This window comes from Maylandia zebra, linkage group LG11 (assembly GCF_041146795.1).
Source record: "Maylandia zebra isolate NMK-2024a linkage group LG11, Mzebra_GT3a, whole genome shotgun sequence".
In the NCBI taxonomy this organism is placed as follows: Eukaryota; Metazoa; Chordata; class Actinopteri; order Cichliformes; family Cichlidae; genus Maylandia; species Maylandia zebra.
In genome coordinates, this window is record NC_135177.1 from 11819646 (window position 1) to 11842607 (window position 22962).

At 40.3% G+C, this 22962-nt stretch overlaps 1 protein-coding gene across 6 annotated transcripts in view; it reads left to right on the plus strand.

Moving 5' to 3' along the window:
• Positions 1-163: 163 nt before the first annotated feature.
• triob (trio Rho guanine nucleotide exchange factor b) overlaps positions 164-22962 on the plus strand; it is a 112211-nt gene continuing 89412 nt past the window's right edge. For 2 of the 6 annotated variants that reach the window (XM_076889787.1, XM_012923792.5), the window contains exons 1-2: positions 164-541; positions 14500-14553. In XM_076889787.1, coding sequence (XP_076745902.1) covers positions 472-541; positions 14500-14553 — 124 coding nt within the window. In that variant the 5' untranslated portion in view covers positions 164-471. The remainder of the gene's footprint in view (positions 542-14499; positions 14554-22962) is intronic. The other 4 variants (XM_012923791.5, XM_023155665.3, XM_004568035.6 and 1 more) reach the window with 4 other exon arrangements.

The window sequence follows — 22962 nt, forward strand, 5'->3', positions numbered from 1 at the left end:
GCAACCCGCATCAGCACCGCATTAAGTGACGCCTGGGACTGCTGATGTGCTGTGGCGCACACTAAATTTGGGTGGCGCACACTGCACCAAAACCCCCCGAAACGGAATCCCAGGATATCCCACCCCCACCCACCCCTCGAATCGGAATAGCCCTCGTTCCTCAGTCCTCCTATTCCCCTCCTCTTTTACCTCCGCCTTCTCTCATTATCACCCCCTTCCTCCTCCTCCTCCTCCCCGGCTGTCGGCCTCACGTCCCCAACTCGGGAGCGCCGCCGATCGGTCGCCAGGATTTTCCCTTCTCGGCCAAAATGGAGGAGAAGGTCTCTCGCTTAATGAAGAGAGCACCGACTATATGAGCGGATCTGCTTCAATGATCGGCATCAGGACCCGCTTTTGCTGATATAATAGTTCTTGCAGCAACCTAACACTTTGAGGATATCTATCGCTATTTCCGCACAAGCGAGCGCAGCCATGAGCGCAGGAGAGGGGCTAGATGAGGCTGGGAAGGACGCGGCAGACATAGCGGCGTTTTTCAAATCCGGTAAGTCAGAGAAGGGGCGAGTCTCCCTCTAGGAGACCCTGAGCTATCGGCGTGTTCACTGGTGGTCTGCCACATTGTTGCCAAATATGACAAAAAGCAGTGATGGGCGAGATGCAGAGTGCGCGTCGGACGTGCTGGAGAGATGCTCACAGTTTTGTAGTTATTTACCACATTGTAGTCAACCACTCAGTTGTCATGTCGCACCTTTTTTAATGACAACCACCAATCATACCTCCTGAAATATGGGATTTGATTATTATGCAGTGACCCCATTTTGGGTTGGACCAAGCAGCCTAGGCTACAACAAGGTGTGGATGTGATAGAACTAGACCGTGGTCTCCTCGGGCTGAAGGAGTGTTTTGATGCTATACACACACTATCCATCACAAACCCCACCAGATGTGACTCGATCCTTTTGTAAAATGTATTTTCCATGTCTTCAAATAGAGAGAAACACGGGAAGCCAGTAGATGGGGATCTTAGCGAACCTCTCTCATCATCTTATGCACTCATAGGCTAGGCCATAGATGCATGTATGGGCAATAGGTTGCACTCTACAGCGTAGAGCCTCCCTGATATGATGGCATCATCACAACAAACAAGGATTGGCCTGCCAGCCTTATCCCTCACCATGGAAATAATGTAAACACTATTTATAGGTCCTAGAGGGCTTTAAGCCTCCTTGATATCAGCCATGCATTAAGATTTAGGTGTCTGTGGCAAACATTTTTTTAATCCGTTTTTGATCTGTCATTTCAGATAACTGGAGTGTCCTTACTCCAGTGATAATAATTCCTTATGTGTTCCACTCTATAGGAAGATCTGTTTTAATCTGTATCTTAAACAGACTTAACACATTCATGATTAAATGTTTTCTTTTTATCCTAATCAGCCTTTATAGCATACCTCTTTAATCGAATCTGACAATCATTAGGCTGACAGTCCAGTATTGGGAGCACCTCTGATACACAACAGCACAAGCAGCTGTCTCTCTCTCTCAGCTGTTTCTCTCTCTGACACCTGGTGCCTTGGGGTCTGCTGTCCACCACATCCACTTGTAGGAACACACACGCTCACACACACTTACACCACTTAAGTGAAAATTATTTGATAAAATGCAGCAGCCTTGCGCTTGCACGTGCGCACTTTTTAAACAGCCGATATAAACCCCATACCTTCTCCTGGATATTGCCTTCCCTGCCAGTCAGACAGTAAGGAATGTTGTCAAAATGGATTGTATTCAAATCCGTTGTTACGGTTGGTTGGATGCCTGCCAATGTATTTTCCTATAGCTGTGTTGTATCAGGCTGGAAAGTTGGCTCAGAGTGAAGTTGGGCTGCTTGGTTGTTTATATAGCAGCAAATGCAGTTCATACAGTATTCATGATGGAGACAGAAATAGGTTATGCCCTCAAGAAACTTTTACGAGAGCCTATTATGAAGAGAAAGTATGGAAAAAGAAGGTTCTGGGAAAACAACAAAATGCATTGTGAATACTGTCGGACAGTTCAAAGGTGAAAGTTACGCTTTTCTTTGCTTTTTGAGACTTTGAAAAATATGCCCAAAAGCACAAAATCATGTGCACTCAAATACATTAATAACCTGAAATCAATCTGACATTGAAAGTGATATATTTTTACCATTTAGCAGTTTCCTCCTTTCAACACTCTTATATTAATTTCTATGTACATCTCCTTAAAGCTGATTGATTCATTCATCAATTTCCCTGACCTTTCTTTTTATGTTCTATTTCTATACCTTTTTACTCTCAGCCCAATGCAAACATGTCAATTAATTAATTTGTTCCTGCATGCATAGCTTGAATCCATGCCAGCCCGTTCCATGTTGAAATATTGCCAAACAGCTGCCCATCCTAGTTGATTCTGAATACCTATTTTGGGAATTTGTGTGTGTGAGTGTGTGTCAGTGGGTGCACTGTGGTGCCCTAGTTAGTCAGTGAAGGAAAACAAAAGGTAGCAGATTCTTTTACTGAACCAACACTAAAGTGATCGATGGGCTACCTGAACAGCTTGGTCACTGACTAAGAGTCTGACTTAGAGAAAGACTAACGTCTTTACGATCTGGATAACTATTTAAGCTTGTACATTATGTATAAAGCTGGTGGACTATTTGGATTGAAAGTGATTTGAGTTTCATCAACACATTTACATCCACATCCAGCCCTGGTGTTTAATTCGCCTCACCTGAACGGATAATATTCTCACTGGTCCTCGAAAATACTCAGTGTTCATCTCCGCGTGATTATTTTCAGTGAGCAGATGGTGCTCCATCTCTGAGTCCCACACTGTTGCTGTGGATCACAGCTCAGCCGCTGAGTCACTCTCCGAGGTTTCTTGTGCCATGACTTAGACTCTAATCTCGAAAATGTTGCAACTGGTCAAAGATGAGACATATTCAGCTGCTCAGCTGTTCGAGCATCCGTCAAGATTTTCACCTAACTGCAGAGAAAACCTCATAAGGCATGGCAGTACAATAACACTCCTCATAGTTATATTTAGTTGTTCCCTATCCTTTATATAAATAGCACAATCAGTTGACTATCAGATCAAGAATATGTATTAATACTCCTTTGTTTCCAGTTTGAATTTTGGATTGGACCAATTATTTGAAGTAAGGCATCATGGTGCAACAGCTGATTACTCGAAAACGTAACTGTGAAAATATTAGGTCATTTGTGATCAAGGCAAGTTGCTCATAACTAAAGATTTCCCTAGATATAGAAGTCAGGAACTGTTCCATATCTTTATCTGTCTAAATGAGCATGAAAGTTGTATGGATGAGATCTTAGTTTTGAACATGTAACTAATGTAAATAAAGATAAAAAAAGCCCAAGAAACATTAAATAAAAGAAAGCCATCATATTAATGTGAAAAAACCATGTCAGTCAAACTCAATAGACTGAAATCCTATAAAATATCAACCATTTCCTGTTTGAAAATGAGTGGGTGGAGCAAATGCTTATTCATTCCCTATTTAACTCATTATATGTCTGTTCTTGGTTATACAGTCTAATATATACATATACACTATATGTAAATAAATAGAGCTATGTAATACACAGTCCCTCATTGCAATAATATATGTGTAACTGTGCACTGATCTATAATAAGTTACCTACGCCTATCTAAATATATAGTTTTTTGTAATATATCATTATTAGGGCTGGGCCATATCATACCATTCACGGTAATACCGGTATAATGTTGGGCAACGATAAGAAAATGAAATATCGCGATAGAATATGGGTAAAATGCGCATGCGCAGTGCCTTTGTTTACATATGCACATGGCGGAAAAAGCATGGCGGCGATGGAGAATGAGAAGGGCGAAAGCGGATTGTTGAATGAAACGGATGAACCAGAATTGGTTTGTAAAAATGCTGCAACTTCAGTGGTGTGGAACTGGTTTAGCTTTCATCTGTCAGATACACAACAAATCACTATTTTTTCTAGAGCATGCTAGCGGGCCGTCGTTATTACCGTATTTTTTTTTCAAAATACGGCACACTTAAAATTAATCCTTTGATTTTTCTGAAAATCAACAGTGCCCCTTAACGATTTTATGTGGTACACGGCGCTCGAAAATCTGTCAAATGTTTTAGTACGACTTTGCTAAGCTACGAAGCCGCACTGCTTGATGGATTGTCGGAGCATTACGGCTACCGTAGGCAGGAGCCTCGCGAAGTGATACTGTGCTTCAACATAATATTACCGTATTGTGTGTGTATAACCTCTTTTTAACTTGTGGATATTATACATGGTTATGCTGAGGATATGTCGGTCAATTTCCACTGGAAATGCCTTTTGGTTAAACTGTCAGCAAGGAATTTGCTTTTGCACTGTTAAATTTTTATATAACTTTAATGCACATCAAAAACAGCTGCTTGTTTAAGTAAAAATACATTGATGGGGTTTTTTTTGCACTAATAAAGTTGTCGAGTTGTAAAGTATTTTGTCTAGTGTCAATTATATCGTCAGTTATATCGTTATCGCAAATTTTCAAATGCATATTGTGATAAATATTTTGGTCATATCGCCCTGCTCTAATTATTATATACAATTATCCTTATTTAATGTGCAATACAACCATTAGTTTGCAACCTAAAAATCCACTCATTGTCAAAATGAGTAAACTTGAAGTGTAGGTCTGTCAAAGAACAGCACTCTTTGTCATGTATATAGTTATTTTCCTGGGTTTGCTGTTAATAATGTAAGAGTGCGTGAGTAAAGTTGGGATTTTAAACTTCTGTTCATTCATTCATTCAGACAATTATAGAACTGGGGTTGCAGTGCTCTGAGTTTGCAGTTTGCAGTGAGTATTGCATGTTCTACATTACAAGTTGTGCAAAATGCAAATCATTATCCAGTTTGACTTCTACAAATATTGACCAATAAGTGTTATTTCATGCTTAAATGACTCTATTCCATGTAATGTCATACAGCATGTCTGTCATTAAGATGTGCAGCCAATTTCTAATTTGGCAGATTGCTGAATAGAGTCTTCTGTATTCCATATGGCCAGTGATGTGACACTTGCATCACTAGCAATATGAGCCAACAAATCAGATTATGTTGCAACCCATCATATCTTCTGATTAACCGCTTTCAAATACATTAAGGCGCTTTGGGGCAAGCCTTACTGGCAAGACAAAAAAATAAAACTGGGATGATGGTATATTATAAAAGGCATTAATTCATATAGTCTTTTGAGTGATGCTAAATGAAGTTACTGGCCCTGCGCAATACTATTATTGTACAGAGCTGCACTGTGAAACTCAATTGGCGTAAAAGCAACCAGATGTATGTTGGAAGAAGGTCCAATAACTGTCAAAACATCTTGCATTAGAGCCATATTCCCAGTCTGCAGTCAACTACATTGGTCATAGGACTGGCATCTTTAGTCATAATATCAATAAACTATAGGGTTTAGTACGGTAGGGCAATATGGCCAAAAATATTTATCATGATATATATTTGAAAATTTGCGATAACGATATAACTGACGATATAATTGATGTGAAACAAAATACTTTACAACTCGACAACTTTATCAGCGCAAAAAACCCCATCAGTTTTATTTCACTTAAACAAGCAGCTGTTTTTTATGTGCATTAAAGCTATATAAAAATTTTACAGTGCAAATGCAAATTCCTTGCATTTGCAAGGAATTTGCATTCCTTGCAAAGTTTAACCAAAAGGCATTTCCAGTGAAAATGGGCGGAAATATCCTCAGCATAACCATGTATAATATCCACAAAAGTTAAAAAGAGGTGCTTAGCAACATGAAACTGCAGTGTGCCAAATAAATAAGTCAAATACGTATTTTTCTGGCGCATTAAGTGAAACAAAACAGTCAGATTAGTCAAACCATACTCAACTCATTCTTCTTGCTTCCTCCACTTCCATACCATTGATTCATTAATTCTGAATTCTGTCACAGCTGCTCTATTCCCATGTTCTACTGCACGACTGAGTTTAAAATCCGCTTCATACGCATGTCTCTTAACAGGTGCCATTTTGGGATCCTTATACACACACAATACGGTAATATTAGGTTGAAGCACAGTACGTATTACTCCAAGTGGCTCCTGACTATGGTAGACATAATGCAAAGTCGTACTAAAACATTTTTTGACAGATTTTTGAGCGCCATGTACAAAAAAATGTGCTTTGGTGGCTATATGACGGACAAAAACCAAAGCAGTTCCACATCACTGAAGCTGCACCATTTTTACAAACCAATTCTGGTTCATCTGTTTCATTCAATGATCTGCTTTTGCCCTACTCATTCTCCATAGCCACCATGCCTTTTCCGTCATGTGCATATGAAAACAAAGGCACTGCGCATGCGCGTTTTACTCATATTCTATCGCGATATTTCATTTTCTTATCATTGCCCAACATTATAACAGTATTACCGTGATATGGCCCAGCCCTAGGGTTTAGGTTTTTTGCAAAGATCTACTTTTTATGGCATGAACAACTATTTGCAGTTGTTGTGCTTGTACTGTTAAAAACATATAGTAAGCATAATAAATGTTGTCTTTGTTAATACTATATACAAGACATACATATATTATCAAGTTAGGTTTGCTGTCAGCCAAATTTAGGTAACTCATTTTGGTTTGCTAGCTAACCCTTTGGCTAATGCTAACATAATAGTATGGCAACTTCACTGGCCAGTTGCAATGCTGATTCCAGACCACGATTATTATCATGATGTAGGAACAACACCAACATTGGGATATCAGATCTTGGACTATTAGGGACTATTATGACAACCTTGTACTGCATAGACAAGTTTACAGAATCGTACCAGCGACTGACTAACAGTGATACTTACTGAGGCTCCGTCCATGTTGCTTTTAATGGCTTGTCCCTCAGTAATTCTTGCATTAAGACTAGAATCAAAATGCTTCAATCATTATTACCAGAGTCAGTCTGACATTAAAGTGAGACATTTCTCTCCGTGCCCAAAGTGAACCCAGTGACCTCTGCCAGTTGCAGGCTGCAATAGCAGCCAGATCACTAAGCAGTGATTCTTTATTTTCGTTGAGCACACTCGCAATCGATGGAAGCATAACGACCTAGCGTTGCCTTGCAGACTCAAGCGTAAATCTTATATAATCATGTAGATGAGGAAGAGAACTTCAACAGACAGTGCAGTATGCATCTTAAAACATGCAGTGTGTACTGAGAGAAACGGCAGAGTGAAGGCAAAGAGAAACAGATTGAAGAAAGTGAATGTAAATGTGGGATTGAGGGGAACTGGAGTGAGATCCAGAAAGAGAGGACATGACATACTTAGAGGGACAAAAAAACCCTTCAGTCATCAAATTATAGATCTGAGGCTTGGGTGGAGTACACCCTGCAAAATGTAGGCTACTCTGGTCTTGAGGCTGAGACCTTACGGTCGCTTCTCGGAGCAGCTTAATTGGCAGTTGGTCAGAGTTAAAGACTGTAAGCTTAGATTGGCAGTGCCTGTGCTGCTAAATCAGCCGGCACTGCTTAAAGAGTCTGTTAGGTAAACTTCCACAGAAAAACAGGACTAGTTTGAAAAACATAGATATCCCTATGCTTTTTGTAAAATGCTAGTTACAGAAGGACAAAATAACAATCTCTTTCATGGCAGCATTTGTGTGTGCAATCACAAGAAACAGGCTGATAAGTAGCTTTGCCTTCCTTAACGCTGGGATATATGAGTGTATTTAAGTGTTGCACAGAGTAACAACATGAACCAACATTTTTATATGTGAAACGTTACTTTAGAACTAGGGGTTTAGAGTAATTGACTAGTGGTAAACATTGGTAACACTTTTGTCTGCCTTGCAAATGTGATAAAAATAAAGCATCCTCATTCTGTGTCACTGTATACAAATACATTTTTAAAAAAAACTAAATTATAGTGCTGTCAGCATTAATCTTGTTAAAATGACGTTAACGCCATAAACACATTAATGCCACAAATCGAGTTAGCGAGTTAACGTAGAGCTCCCCGTGCGTGGGGCTGCACAGCATCAATGCATTAGCGCGGTTAGCTCGTTAACGCTTTGGCGCGGTTAGCTCGTTAATGCCTTAGCGCCGTGCAGCCCCACGTAAGGGGCGATCCGCATTAACTCGCTAACGGAGATTTGTGGCGTTAATGCGGTTATGGAGTTTACGTCATTTTTACAAGATTAATGCTGACAGCACTACTAAATAATCATTTTTCTTTTATTTTAACTCTTCTTTATTAGCCATCATCAGCTGATTATACCGTCCAATGCCAAATAAGGCAGTGGTCAAGAATTAGTACCTTGGTAATAGTTAAAAATCAGTAAAAGAAGCCAAAATGACAACAACCAATAAACTATTTGTTAAATAAGTGTGACGCAGCAGAGAAAACCAGAGTAAAGTCCAAGATTGACTTGTAGCATGTTTGCAGATCAAAGTTTTAACTCCACTGGCTTTACAAGCAACTGTCGATCAATCATAATCCACATAGTGCCACAGGCTAAAGATGGAGAAGCTGTCAGCAAAACGGGGGGAAATTTTGCTGGTTGAATGACTGGCCAGGTCGCAGCCCAAGGTTTGTGTGGCTGCACTCATCAGGGTGTTTTCCTCCTAGCCGACCTCCTTGTGGGACAAAGATTTGGAGTAAAACTGTGTGTTATTTAGACTTCATGCATCAGTAAACTATTCAGTAAACTGCATTTTTTGGCATAGTTTTAAGACATATTTTCAAAAAGTCTTAAGATAGCAAACATTCGAAATATTGGAAAGTCCAGTTATTCTTCATTGCGTCATTGCTTGGCTGTTTTTATTCACAGTAGAGATTCTCCGTATCTTTGGCCGACGTGTACATTTTTACTCGTGTGCTCGTCAGAAATGTTAGAACCTTTGCTCTAAAGCCAACAGTTAAGACGCTGTCCACAAAACATGCAGATTATGTATATTAAATGCCAACATCTCGAAGCCAGGAAATGCTTTAGGCTGTTTTCAGAGCGCTTGCTTGAAAACAAAGTGATACAAACTGGACCAAAAGGAGTGCTTATGAACTTGAGTTCTCTCAAATTGGTCATTTAATACTGTATACTTTCGGTTTTTGTACCATAAGTAATAAATATTTGCACATTCATGCTGAGCCTTACAGTAAGTTTTTAACCATTTATGCTTGTTTATCATCTGCTGAATGTCCAAATCTTCCTTCAAAATCCAATTATCTTTCACAGGTGTGCAAGCAACAGCGTATTCCAAAATTAATTCTCCATGTAAGAGAGAGATAACAGACCCATAAATCAGTTGTGCACAGCCAGTAAGCAAAAACTGGCCCACCATAGGGTCCGATCTAACCCACTGAGTAGCTTTACAGTATGTTTAAGGCATTAATAATTCCTAATTTCAATTTAAAGCATTGGCAGTGTGGTGAGACTTATATAGGAGTCAAACTGTATGGAAAGTATTTAATCCCTGATATTAGCAAATTGAATTTAAACAGATGTACTAATTTTCCCCCTTAAACATATATGTTGCAGTGGAGTGGCATTTATGTTCCATCCCACTTGTGATCAAATTGAGCAAGTATGTGCAATAAACAGACCAGATGCTGGTGCCTGTGTGCCTGAAATACCCTCACAAAGTTGCTGATATGGCTAATAAAGAGTTAATCCTCCACTTACTGTGAATTTATATAAAAAGCCTACTGTACACTGTATTATAAGGGCCAGATATCGGGATCCATTTCTAAGAGTTTTATGGCAAAGACAATCAAGAAGGGTGCACAGTGAGGCAATTACCTGTTTTACAGCCAGACCATGCTGATCGATCTCATCAAAGGCTCTCGACCTTTTTGAGAGTCGTAATACACTCCATCACGCCAAGTTATTGATTGTTGTAAAATGTCACGTACATCTGTGGAGTCGCTTTGAAGACACACCGACATGGCCTGGGCCATTACGTTAACACAGGAAATGTGGAAGTACGTGCCGCGGTTGTTTCAGCTTTAATGAAGCCAATCAAACTTTTCAGTTTGCCATTTATTTTCTTGAGTTAATTTGAGTTAAGGTCTTGAGTGAAACTACGCTGCCTTATTTTGCACCGTGACAGAGATCACGTTCGTTCATTTAAAGTGGTTAACAGGAAAATTATCCAGAAAGATCAGCTGAGTATTTGTGCACATATGTGAATGGCATCGGTTACTAGTGTCAAGTCAATTACCAGGAATTCCAGTACGTTCGTCTTGTGTTCTAACACATGCACATTCATATACATATGACACACACGTGCACATAGGTATAAATCACTACATCCCACCCACGTCGCCCCGGGCTTATGAAGCACAGGGGGGGTTGGGTGGATGAAGGAGGATTGCAGGTCATAAAAATAAGCTGTGGGTTCGTCTCTGTCTTCTGCAAATCCCCCATCTGATAAGAGCGAAGCCTATCACTCAACTGCAGTCTCCCACTCGTTCTGTCCTTTTTCATTCCTTTCCTCGCCTCCTCCACTTCTCTCCCACACAGCCTTCCATCATTACTTCAGACCTCGCTTCTGCTCAGGGTTGTAATATATCCAAGTAATGATCTTTTATTGTAATATTCAGATCTTCTGTTTGCAAGTCCCACCACATCTAATTCCATTCTTTTCTTGTACCTTCAGTAACCGAGACACCAATGCAGAGATTATAAAATGCTTTACATCGTCATATGAAGTTCCGTATGTTCATAAACGAAAATATGATTCTTCCTTTCTCAAGCTTTCTGCTTATAGCCTCCCTTATCTCGTCTCTCTTTCAGGCAAAGGTAGTATCTGAATGTGGAGTCTTTTAAGTCAGGAGCATCATGCAATGCTTTGTGTCTCAGTTTTACTTTCACCAAAAGCACTTTGAAAAAAAAAAACACGAGCAATGACTCATGAGGCCAGTGCTCTGCTTGAGTTCTGGGGCTATTTTTTTAAATACTTTTTGAGAGAAAGGTTGCATGTCAAGTGTCAGGCAGTGTGCTATTTTTTTTCCATTCATAAAACCAGTTAGCGAGAGTACCAGTTGCTTTTCCTGCGTAGAGTTAGAAAGAAAAGGAGGCCTCATTCTTGCACTGTGCACTCTAGTTTCTTGCTTTTAAAAAAATTACAGCTCCTAATTCAAGTCTTTCTGTTGAATTTTATATGAGGCTGATGGCAGTAACTTTAAATGATATTCTGTCACACACACAGAAGCACACATGCAAAAGCTGCATTCATGAAACTTCATATACTGTTACCGCGGTGATCACATTGACAAAAAAAACCCTCGGACTTCATTAAAAACACAGAAACCCTCTAGAAGAAGGGCCAAAGCCATCTGTATTCTCAGAGACTACTGAGGTCCTTTGATATATGCCGGATGATGCTCAGGAAGTTTTATGAGTCTGTGGTGGCCAGTGCCATTGTCTGCGCTGTGGTGCAACGGATAGCAACAGACTCAATAAACTGACCTACAAGGTCAGTGATGCTGTGGGTGTGGAGCTCGACTCTCTGACAGCGGTTTCAGAAAGGAGGATGCTGTCCAAGTTACGGACAGTATTTAACGATCTATTACATCTTCTCTGTGAAGGTTCTCAGTCATCCAGGTCATCGTAGTCTAAGGAGCTTGGAAAGAAAAGCGTCTGGACGTCTTTAAGTTGCTTGAAGACGTTTCACCTCTCATCCGAGAAGCTTCTTCAGTTCTAAGGTCAAATGATGGAGAGTCCCAGATTTAAGCCCTGTGGGAGTATCCCCCCCAAGAGGGACAATGGACCCCCTAATGATCCTCTACCTAATCACATGAGCCAAGGTGTGAAAACGGGTGTAGGTCACAATCAGACAGGGTTTCTGGTGAGCTCATTGTGAAACCTTGCCCCCACCCTATCATGTGATTTCCTGAGGTCAGATGGCCCAGGATGTGAGTGGGTGTTAAGGCGTCTGTGAAGGGATCTCAAAACTGGATTATAGATGGCAGACAGTTGGTGTCACCATTTGACCCTAGAACTGAAGAAGCTTCTCGGATGAGAGGTGAAACGTTTTCAAGCAACTTAAAGAAGTCCAGACACTTTTCTTTCCAAGCTTCTTAGTTTACACCCTCTCCATCTTCTGCTGGAAAGCCACAGTAGCACGGTCAGCAAAAGACTCATTCTACCACGATGTACCGCAGAACAGCACAGGAAAGCATTCCTACCTACTGCAATTAAACTTTACATCTCCTCCTTATGACATCTGGACTATTTTTCACTTGTAATATCTTGCTTATATTGTACATAGTGTTGTTAACTTTGGAATATTTAATTTAACACTTTTCCTATTTATGCTTAAGCTGATTCTGATAATATACCCGTTCTCTTTACTGCTCTTCTCTGCATGTTTTACTTTCTTTAGCAGGCAAGTCAAGGACGCTCTTTAGTCAGCATGAAAACAACAAATCGGACTAAAGTGCATCATGGGCTCAGCTTTGGTAAAATCAAAGCACAGCTTGCAGAGTGTGTTTGCATACATGTGTGAGCTTGTGTGCTGCCCGTGACTGCTTGTCTTCTGCCAACAGCTGTACTTACTCTGTCCAGCAGGAACTGTGTAGTCTCTCTTCCCTTCACAAACAGACTGACTCTGCATCATTCACCCTTGCTTTGAAGGCAGCAGCAGGCTCTGATCTGTGTTGCGTGAACAGTGCCAGCCCAGTGCTCCTCGGACTTAGCCGACAAAGCCTCTCTGCCTTTATATAAAATGGGTTGAGGATCAAACTAACATACCATCCTAATGTATAGGCTTGCAGAAGTACTGGTTCTTGCTTCTGCTGTTGTCGAATTTACACATGCACTCAAATGAATTTGATTGGTCACACTTAGTGGTGCATGATTTCACTTTTTTCCCCTCTCTCTTTTCCTACACGATCACAAAAACAGGCACAGGATTTAGGTTAACATCTTTCTATATCATCGTTGCTCTAAAAGGGTTTTCCTCTGTTTTCCCTTTTGTAAACATGACATTTCTCTTATATTAATTCTCTTACATTAAATAATCTGCATTATTTATTCTCTAGAAGTTCATTTGTGCAGATTTTGGAGAAATCTGGATAGTTCCTACTTACTTTAAAACCTCCTAACAGCTTGACCTTGTCCTCAGGTACAAGTAAAGATTCTTTCAATTATTTTTAACCTAGTGGTTTGTTTATTTCACAGTATTTGGTAGACGGTTACCTTCTGTTTTGTGTTCCCTTTGGCGTCTCCGACTGCCTGTCTGTCTCTCGCAGGCTGCTGTGCATGCATGTATATATAAGCTCTTGAAAATTCTGTTAGTGCTTTTCACTGGACCAAAAACTTTATCTACACTGTACAAAATGAAGCGTACTGTGCGTGAACAGGTGCTTACTGTAATCCTGGCTAGGCGACAGCATATGCCAGGCTGTTCTTTTCATAAAGGAGTCCAGGAAAAGTTAGAGTGAAGGACTAAGCTGCCCCTCTTCTCTCCTCTCTGTTATCTTTTGCCACTATAGTGTACAACTAGTGAGCGACCCAGAAAGAGTTTCTCAGTCTTCTACAGGCTACAAGATGATTTGGTCATTTGGTCCAGCTGTTACCTGCACTGACTTCTGGGAAACTTCTATTACAGTCTGGAGTCATTTCATTCATTTTTATTTATTTTCAAGGGTTTATGTCATCGGCATGGAATGTCTCTCACATCAGTGTTCCCTTTGAAGTAATGTTGCCTTATTTATTTATGTATGAATTTGGCAAAATTAGATTTGTGTGCTGGATGTGTGGACTAGGAGAGGATCCATTATGAATGAGTCATTATTGATTATTTTATCCTGAATTAATTGAGGTGCTCAAACTGACATTATTGATTCCAGCTTAGCAGTTTGGGCATAAATCTATGTAAACGTGCACGCCTGTGTGTGTTTGTTTACATATCTTTGTGGGGAACAAAAACTGGGATGTTACTATACTTGTGGGACCAACAGCCGTTATGGGGACAAAATACCTGTCTGCATGAGTTTGAAGACATTTTTGAGACTCAAAATATTTTTTTTAGTATCAGGGTTACAATTAGGTTATGTTTAGGGTATGTGATTAGGGAAAGCATTATGTCAGGTAGATGTCCCCACTAAGATATGAAAACACAACTCTGTGTGTGTGTGTGTGTGTGTGTGTGTGTGTGTGTGTGTGTGTGTGTGTGTGTGTGTGTGTGTGTGTGTGTGTGTGTGTGTGTGGAACTGCATACAAAATGTCTGATGGCGTTTAATCTCAGGGTGGGTCTGTCCAGATATGCAGATCAAAGGGCTCCTCTCGAATTGCTCACTCGCTCTCATTTGTAATCCCAAGGCTTTAATGTTTGGACACTAAAACGTGATGAAGGTCATGCTGCTGCTTTAGTGGGTCACTGGGCAGTCCTTTAGCTCTATATTTCCTTTCTTAAAATTTCTCTCTCCCTCTCTCATTTTTATCTCTGTCTCTTTTTAGATTGCTCTCTTCCAAAATGTGAATCCAAACTGGATGGCCCCGGTCAAACTTCAGGTAGGTCACGAGGGATTAATCAGAAATCCCTTTACAGAGGGGAATAGATGCACATGATCCCTTAACGTCCCGTGAATCTTGCAGTTAGCGATCACAAAATAAGTTATACATAATCTCATTTGTCCCACATCAAACAGAATTCCACGAAAGCCTCAGAGGTCTGTAAAATGCACATTTGTGTTTGTTAAGACTTCTATAGCCAAAGAAGGAAGGCTCACACTTAAAATGCTCTCCAGTTTAGCATGGCTGGGACAGCATAGTTTTATAGTATATGTATTTGTGTGGGTAGAAGAGAGGCAGTGTTGAAACCCCCAAAACATGGCTGACACCTTATACTATGTCCACTTTAAATAAAATGTTGTCTTCCATCAAAGCTCTCTGTGTCCAATCCCATTACACTCATATTCCTCTGTGCATCAGATAGCAACCATGACCTTGTTGCTTCTCAGCCCAATACCCCCAGGACACACATACTAAAAATATATCAAGTCACACTTGCCAGGGTGATTTGTTTTGCAGTATAAGCAGGTCAGTTAAATGGCCCATATTAGTGTATGCACTTAGATCATAGATTATACCATATAAATGTGGGCCTGACTCCCTGGCCCCGGTTCATTCCGTTTAATCGGTATTGGACTAAAACACCAAAAGTGTTTGGACTGTTTCCACAGAGAGTCTGATTTAAATTAAAGGGATTGGTGTAATCCGTGCCAGAAAAGCTGACACAGAGTGACAGAAAGTGCATTTGTGTTGTCATGCTAAGAGTGAATTAAAAAAAAGCATATCATGTGGGGTTTTACAGAATTAGAGTGTCATTGTTAGTCGATTGTGAGACACAGTTTTGACCTGATGTTTTCCAACTGGGTCATCCAGGGATGAAAAGAAGACTGCTTTTCAATTGACCGTTTGGGCTATTATTCCCTGTTGCCAGAATCTGAATGGGTGTTAATGTGAAAATGATTGGAACAAACCAGCTAAATCCTGTGAACTTTGAACTTCATTCCTGAAGCTGACACGAAAAAAATTAGAGCTGCTTTGGTGTCTTTGTGTTTCTGTGAAAATCGGGCAGAAATTAAGAAATTGAGCTGCTCACGGCGAATCAAAGGTAATCAGATTGTATTGGCCGCTTATGGCTGATTGTTCATTGTTCATTCTCAATTACTGTGAAGAAAATCATCTTGCTGTTGAATTAAGTGTCAGGTTAGCAAATTGCCTGTCGCAATCTATTACACTGTAACATGAAATTGCAGGTGTCCTTGTGGAAAAGCTTTTGTGCTGATGTGGTGCATTTTAAACATGTATTGTGAATGTTAATGAAGAATACAAGCTTTTACCCTTTACCTGAGTATGTCTGCAGCCCTGTTAGAAAGTGCAAGAGGGTTAAGAATTGTTTAAGCCCGTGTGTGTATATCAGCGTTGGTCAAGTTACCTGAAAACAGTAATTAGTAATTAATTACTGATTACTTTGCCAAAAAAGTAATCCCGTTACGTTACTGATTACTTATTTTCTAAAGTAATTAGTTACTTAGTTACTTTTTAAAAACACGATACACGACCTGAATACGTAATAACACAATAGACCTTTCAGCCCAATTCTATTTTTTATGCATAATCCGTCATATTAAATTGAATCAAATGGAAAGCCTCTTTTTAAAAATTGTATTATGAGTTTTAATCTTTTAATTTTATACACATTGCATTAAGCAAAAAATTAAATTACATGCAACAGTCTTTGACTTGAAGAAATTCTTTAACATTTAAACCCATTTTCTGCATATTGCAGCATATAAAATAAAATAATGTTTTGGGTTTATACTCACTCTTTCAAATAGATGCAAGTAAAACACAGCAAAAGATCAATAAAATCAAAGATTCAGCAGCACTAAGTCCTGCCGCTCTTAAATCTACAGTGGCTTGCAAAAGTATTCGGCCCCCTTGAACTTTTCCACATTTTGTCACATTACAGCCACAAACATAAATCAATTTTAGTGGAATTCCACGTGAAAGACCAATACAAGGTGGTGTACACGTGAGAAGTGGAACGTAAATCATACATGATTCCAACCTTTTTTTTACAAATAAATAACTGAAAAGTGGGACTCAGTCCGCTGAGTCAATACTTTGTAGAACCACCTTTTGCTGCAATTACAGCTGCCAGTCTTTTAGGGTCTGTCTCTACCAGCTTTGCACATCTACAGACTGAAATCCTTGCCCATTCTTCTTTGCAAAACAGCTCCAGCTCAGTCAGATTAGATGGCGTTTGTGAACAGCAGTTTTTTTAGATCTTGCCACAGATTCTCGGTTGGATTTAGACACCAGACAGGTCAGGGTTAAAGTTATTGAAATTTAAATTTAAAGCAGGCTTAGGCTACAAAAAGATTTCCCAAGCCTTGAACATCCCACGGAGCGCTGTTCAAGCGATCATTCAGAAATGGAAGGAGTACGGCACAACTATAAACCTACCAAGACAAGGCCATCCACCTAAACTCACAGGCCGAACAAGGAGAGCACTGATCAGAAATGCAGCCAAGAGGCCCATGGTGACTCTGGACGAGCTGCAGAGATCTACAGCTCAGGTGGGGGAATCTGTCCATAGGACAACTATTAGTCTTTAGAACTTTTTGGCTAAAATGCAAGACGCTATGTGTGGCGGAAAACTAACACTGCACATCACTCTGAACACACCATCCCCACTGTCAAATATGTTGGTGGCAGCATCATGTTCTGGGAGTGCTTCTCTTCAACAGGGACAGGGAAGCTGGTCAGAGTTGATGGGAAGATGGATGGAGCCAAATACAGGGCAATCTTGGAAGAAAACCTTTTGGAGTCAGCAAAAGACTTGAGACTGGGGCGGAGGTTCACCTTCCAGCAGGACAACGACCCTAAACATAAAGCCAGGGTTTAAAACAAAACATATCCATGTGTTAGACTGGCCCAGTCAAAGTCCAGATCTAAATCCAATCGAGAATCTGTGGCAAGATCTGAAAACTGCTGTTCATTAATGCTGTCCATCTAATCTGACTGAGCTGGAGCTGTTTTGCAAAGAAGAATGGGCAAAGATTTCAGTCTGTAGATGTGCAAAGCTGGTAGAGACAGACCCTAAAAGACTGGCAGCTGTAATTGCAGCAAAAGGTGGTTCTACAAAGTATTGACTCAGGGGACTGAGTCCCACTTTTCAGTTATTTATTTGTAAAAAAAATGTTTGGAATCATGTATGATTTACGTTCCACTTCTCACGTGTACACCACCTTGTATTGGTCTTTCACGTGGAATTCCACTAAAATTGATTTATGTTTGTGGCTGTAATGTGACAAAATGTGGAAAAGTTCAAGGGGGCCGAATACTTTTGCAAGCCACTGTATTTTCACCTGTTTAGCAGGAGTGGGGATATTGGAGGTTTGCTCGGTGCCGCAGCGGTCATGTCAGTGGGAGGATCCTGAGGTTTCTCTGTAAATTTCACATTCCTGTGGCGACTTCCTAGAAATAAGTTTTATTCCCACGCAGAGTGTACAGTGGACGCTAATGTTTTTGTCACTTTTTACAGAATAAAACTTAAAGTAATGTCAGCACATCCACGCTTTAAACGCTGCATGGTCGCACTCTCTCCCACACTCCATATTTTCCATTGTTGATCTGCGCACATCTGTTGCTGCCACGGGCGTCACATGCTTGTACGGCATCGTCATGAGACACTATCACAAACAAAATCACGACGGTTTAGATGGTTTTTGCAAATTAAAATCCACAAAGGTAAACTTTGTGAATATCTGTTTTAGTTCTCAGTCCATTCCTTTTACTTCACTCATTTTGTTTAAGATAAAATGGGATTGTCAAGCAGGCAGACTGATCAACACTATCACTATGACCGATCATAAGTATTACAAGCACCTGATAAACTCTTTGTGTTACAGTCTAGTCCAACTTCATTGGATGCAAAGAATGCAAGTGCATGTGGACTACCTTACTATTGGAGATATTTTTGAACATAAGACAGCAGTAGCCATTCCTCTGTGAGATAATGAGCTGATGGTCACATGAATTATTGGCCCGTGATGCCCACATGTTGTAAGTTACAACAATGTAGCCCTTTCTGCTGTAGCTTTCCTCATTGTTACAATTTACTTCTCCGTAGAGCCTGGGTACAGCAGTTTTCATGAAAAAATAAAATGTTGTGAGGATATAACAAAAGCTGTGGTTTTCCCACATCTTTGTATGGATGCAGATCTTTCCAAATAAAAATATATAGAGAGAAAACCTAATGTTTTATGTTAGCATTGGCGTATGAAATGGCATCCTAATGAAGAAAAATACTGGATGAAGTCGCTCAATGAAGATATTTGCAGTATCGTGTAGGCCAAGCAGTGGTTCAGAGAAGGGATTCCATTATTAGAATCACACTTATAGCCAAAAAACAGAGCCATGTTAGGTAATATTGAATAATCTGCATACAGCTATTTTTGAACAACAATAACAGCCTGTTTCATTCATTGGGAAAGATGCTGCACATTTCATAGAAAGAGAAGATCGATCAGTTATGTTATCATTTAGGTTTAAAAGTGTAAATAATGCTGGGAATTGGTAGATTTTTAGGTCTTGCTTTAGTGGTGAGTGATGTTTCTGCATCCCACAAACTCATGCTAACTTCAACCTTTCTTCAACATCAACCTGCCTCGTCTGTCTGATCTGCCAGCACTCATCTGTTCCACTGGTAGCACGCAGTGCCACACAGGGGCAGGGATCCATCCCGCATCTAAACATTGGTGCTTTTATTCTGCACATACTGTGGAGGTTTACTTCCTTGCTTATATGATCACTTTTCTGTTTTATTTAATTTTTATGCATTGATTTATGCATTAACAGGATTGAGCGTTACAAATTCATTTCAATTTGTCATAGAAGAGGAGATTAAAAAAAATGCATTACTTACAGCCGAGTTTGTAGAAGACACTTAACCACAAAATCACAAGTGTCCCCAAAACACTGTTGCATGCATATGGATTTACAGACTAAGCATGCTTAGAGTAAAGTGTTGGACTATTCCCCAGATATGCTGAGGCTCATTCCAAAATAATCATCTGCAACAGTAGCCAACTGCCAGTTTAGTCAGGATGATTTTCATCTCTTTTTCTGGCCTAATAATTTCTAGCGCAGACAGTCAACAGTGAATTAGATGAGAGCGATTTTCAGTCTTATACTTGTTGACTGAAAAAAAAAACCAACCCTCCACTCCTCCATTCCTCTCCTCTGATTTCCTCCATATGTTTCTGTTCAGTTTAATTCAGCTGTGAGCTCAGTCTCCCATTCTGCCCATACTGGGCTCACTGTGTGGTTCCTATTGAACTAGGCTTTGAATGCTAACCATGTGCACCACGGGTAAGACGGGCAGGCAGGCTCACTCAGACACACACACGCACACACACACACACACACACACAAACTTCTAAGCAAAGAGGAAGTGGTTTTCTCTGGAGTTCATTGGATCTTTTTTTTCTCCCCTGCAAAGTCCAGGATTGGAAACACTAAACTCTGGAGTGTAGAGTGTGTGTGTGTTTGACTGTTTGATTGTTTACTTGCTCTTTTTTCTATCTGGTATCTAAATGAAGCTTTAGCTTCATTTGTAATTAACTTCAACTTAAATGCAGAGAACAGACCAAAAGGGTGAAACAAAAGGTCATGAAAGCTCTAATAAAACAGGCGGCATGAGGAGACAAATGGAAGGCAGCTATACTGTAACCTAAGTTAAGTCTGTAAGTTCACAGATGTACTTCCACAGCACACAATGTGTGTGTTTAATATTGTGGTTTAAAGAAGGGGCTCTCTGAACCTAATTTGAACTATCGTAAAAGCAGATGACTAATTAATCTCACATCTATTGTGTATTCAACAGTGTGCCATAACATTTTATATTTGTCAGTGTAGCTTATGCTATAGCCTAAAAAGTGTGCATAGTGTGGTTAACATCTATGTGTGTAACAGCTACGGCATGCTTACTGTTTAGTATGGCAGGTAGACCTTATACATGCACTACTATGGAACAGGGACTTTGCAAAGTGTTCACTGGAATGTGTAATGAATCACAGCCTCTCAATAATATCGTGGTTTAGAGTTAACTGACTCCCGTGCCGCTACATAGTTATTAGAGTTAAAATGACCAAATTCTTCCTGACAGTTACACACACACACACACACACACACACACACACACACACACACACACACACACACACACACACAAACTCGTGAGATATGATAAAAGAGAGGAAAGCCAGTTAGACTCCCTGTGGTGTCTTACACAGAGACAGCTGGACTCTGCACTCTGCAGTGTGTCTTTGTGAACCTTCTGTGGATTTCTGCATGTGGATGTGTGCATCCTGACCTCTTTTGTACGTGTGCGTATGTGTTTGCGCAGACGACCTTAATTGGATCATGCTGTAGAACACTGGCTGTCTTTCTTTTCTTTTTTTTAAGCGCACAGCTTGCATCCTTCTGTGACAGGATATCAACATAATGATATCTGTTTGGCCGTGCCGCATTTCCGATGGCTGCAAATAATAAGACAATCGAATCCAAAAAGTTTCTTTTTCCAAACCACACTCTGGCTTGTTTAAGCTGGAGCCTATTAGTGAAATGTAGTCTTGTTCTTATTTAATCCATGCACACTGTAGAGTAGATGTTTTTGTCAGTTGATAATGAATTTTGAGCATAGCTTTAAATATCTGTATTACTACTCTTAAAAAGAGTTGGACAGGTTTACTGGAGTTATTAGTTGCTGTCAAAAAAGCTGTCATTATTTGAATAAAAGGATGATGATTAAACTGATTGAAAATGTGCATGTTTTAATGGGTCCAATAGTGTCTGAGATTTAATTTAAAACGTAATAACCACGTAAATTGTAGGAAGTAAATGTGATTGTTTTCTTTATGCAATCTTTCTTTATACAGTACTCGTTGCCATCATAGAAAGGCAATGATGTAGGTAGGTACCATGTAAAAATAACCCACATTACATCTGGAAATTTACCACCTGACCATTTACTTTTAGAGTTACCCTATATGTTTGAATGTGTTGCTCTAAGGCAGCGGTCCCCAACATTTTTTGTGCCAAGGACCGGTTTATTCCGACAATATTTTCACGGACCGGCCTTTAAGGTGTCGCAGATAAATACAACAAAATAAAACCAGTACCTGTACCAAAATAAAAGATTTATTCATAACACGTGGGAAAAGACCCAGGGAAACTAAGTTAACGATAAAAACGATAAAACAAAACAAAAAACGCTAAAATCACTGAAAACCATAAATTTCACACCCAAGCCTCAACTCTCGCGGTCCGGCACCAAACGACTCACGGACTGGTACGGGTCCGTGGTCCGGGGCATGGGGACCGCTGCTTTAAGGGATTTCAGAGCCATCGTGTGGGTGGTGCAGTGGTTATCACTGTCACCAGGAACTTTTCTGCTTGTACCTCTAGGTCAGCTTGAGCCTTTCTGTGCATATTCTCCCTCTCTTAAAGTCCAAAGAGAGGCATGTCAGGTTATTTGGTGGTTCTAAATTGGTTGTAGGATGTCAGAGTGTGCATGGTGCACCTTGCTTTTAACTCTGTCAGCTGGGATCAGCTACCGCTCCCTCTCCACAACCTATGGACATTCAGACACCTCCAGCTACATCCCAACACTATGACCAATATTCCCTTGAGGATTAGGTCATTCATAGCTTTATCAATATTTGTTTTCCTTATTACCATGCGCTGCTGATCGGGTTTTTCCTGACACATACAAACACGCATGTTAAATGCAGAAATTTACACCGCTGTGCTGTCTGCTAATTGGTTCCATCTGTTGTGAACTGTATCTGGCCTGACGTTCAGGCAGTGAGTTCCTCTGCACTTTTTTTCCCCCTGCACCGTTAACGTCAGGTCCACTCTTTTCATCAGAATCCTCTGTCTGCAAAACTTCATGTTAATAGTAATAAAATACAGATGTATTCCAGACAGTATTTCATTAGAATTTAGATGATGCAGCTCATCTTTAGCAGCTTATATCCCACCGCGCCTCCTCCCTGTCCTCCACACCATCATATCATTCTTACTTCTCACATCATTATCATCTTGTCCTCTGTCACTTAGCCGGCCTTTTCCTGGAGAGCACTGAAGCATAGGAAGTCAGGGTTTCCATTCTTAACACCCATCCACTCGCCATCAACCTCTTCCCCCTGCGCATCAGCCAATTGCTTGCTGGAAATAGCCATCTCGGGGGAGGGGCTGAACAGGAAGGGGGTGGGGGGTGTATACGTGTGCTTGCTGGTTGCTGCTTGATTCCAGGGATATAAAGGATGCTTGGCTGCTCCGAGGACAGAGGAATATCATTGCAACGCCTGCTCCATCCTTTTCAAAAGGACCATAATTTCACTT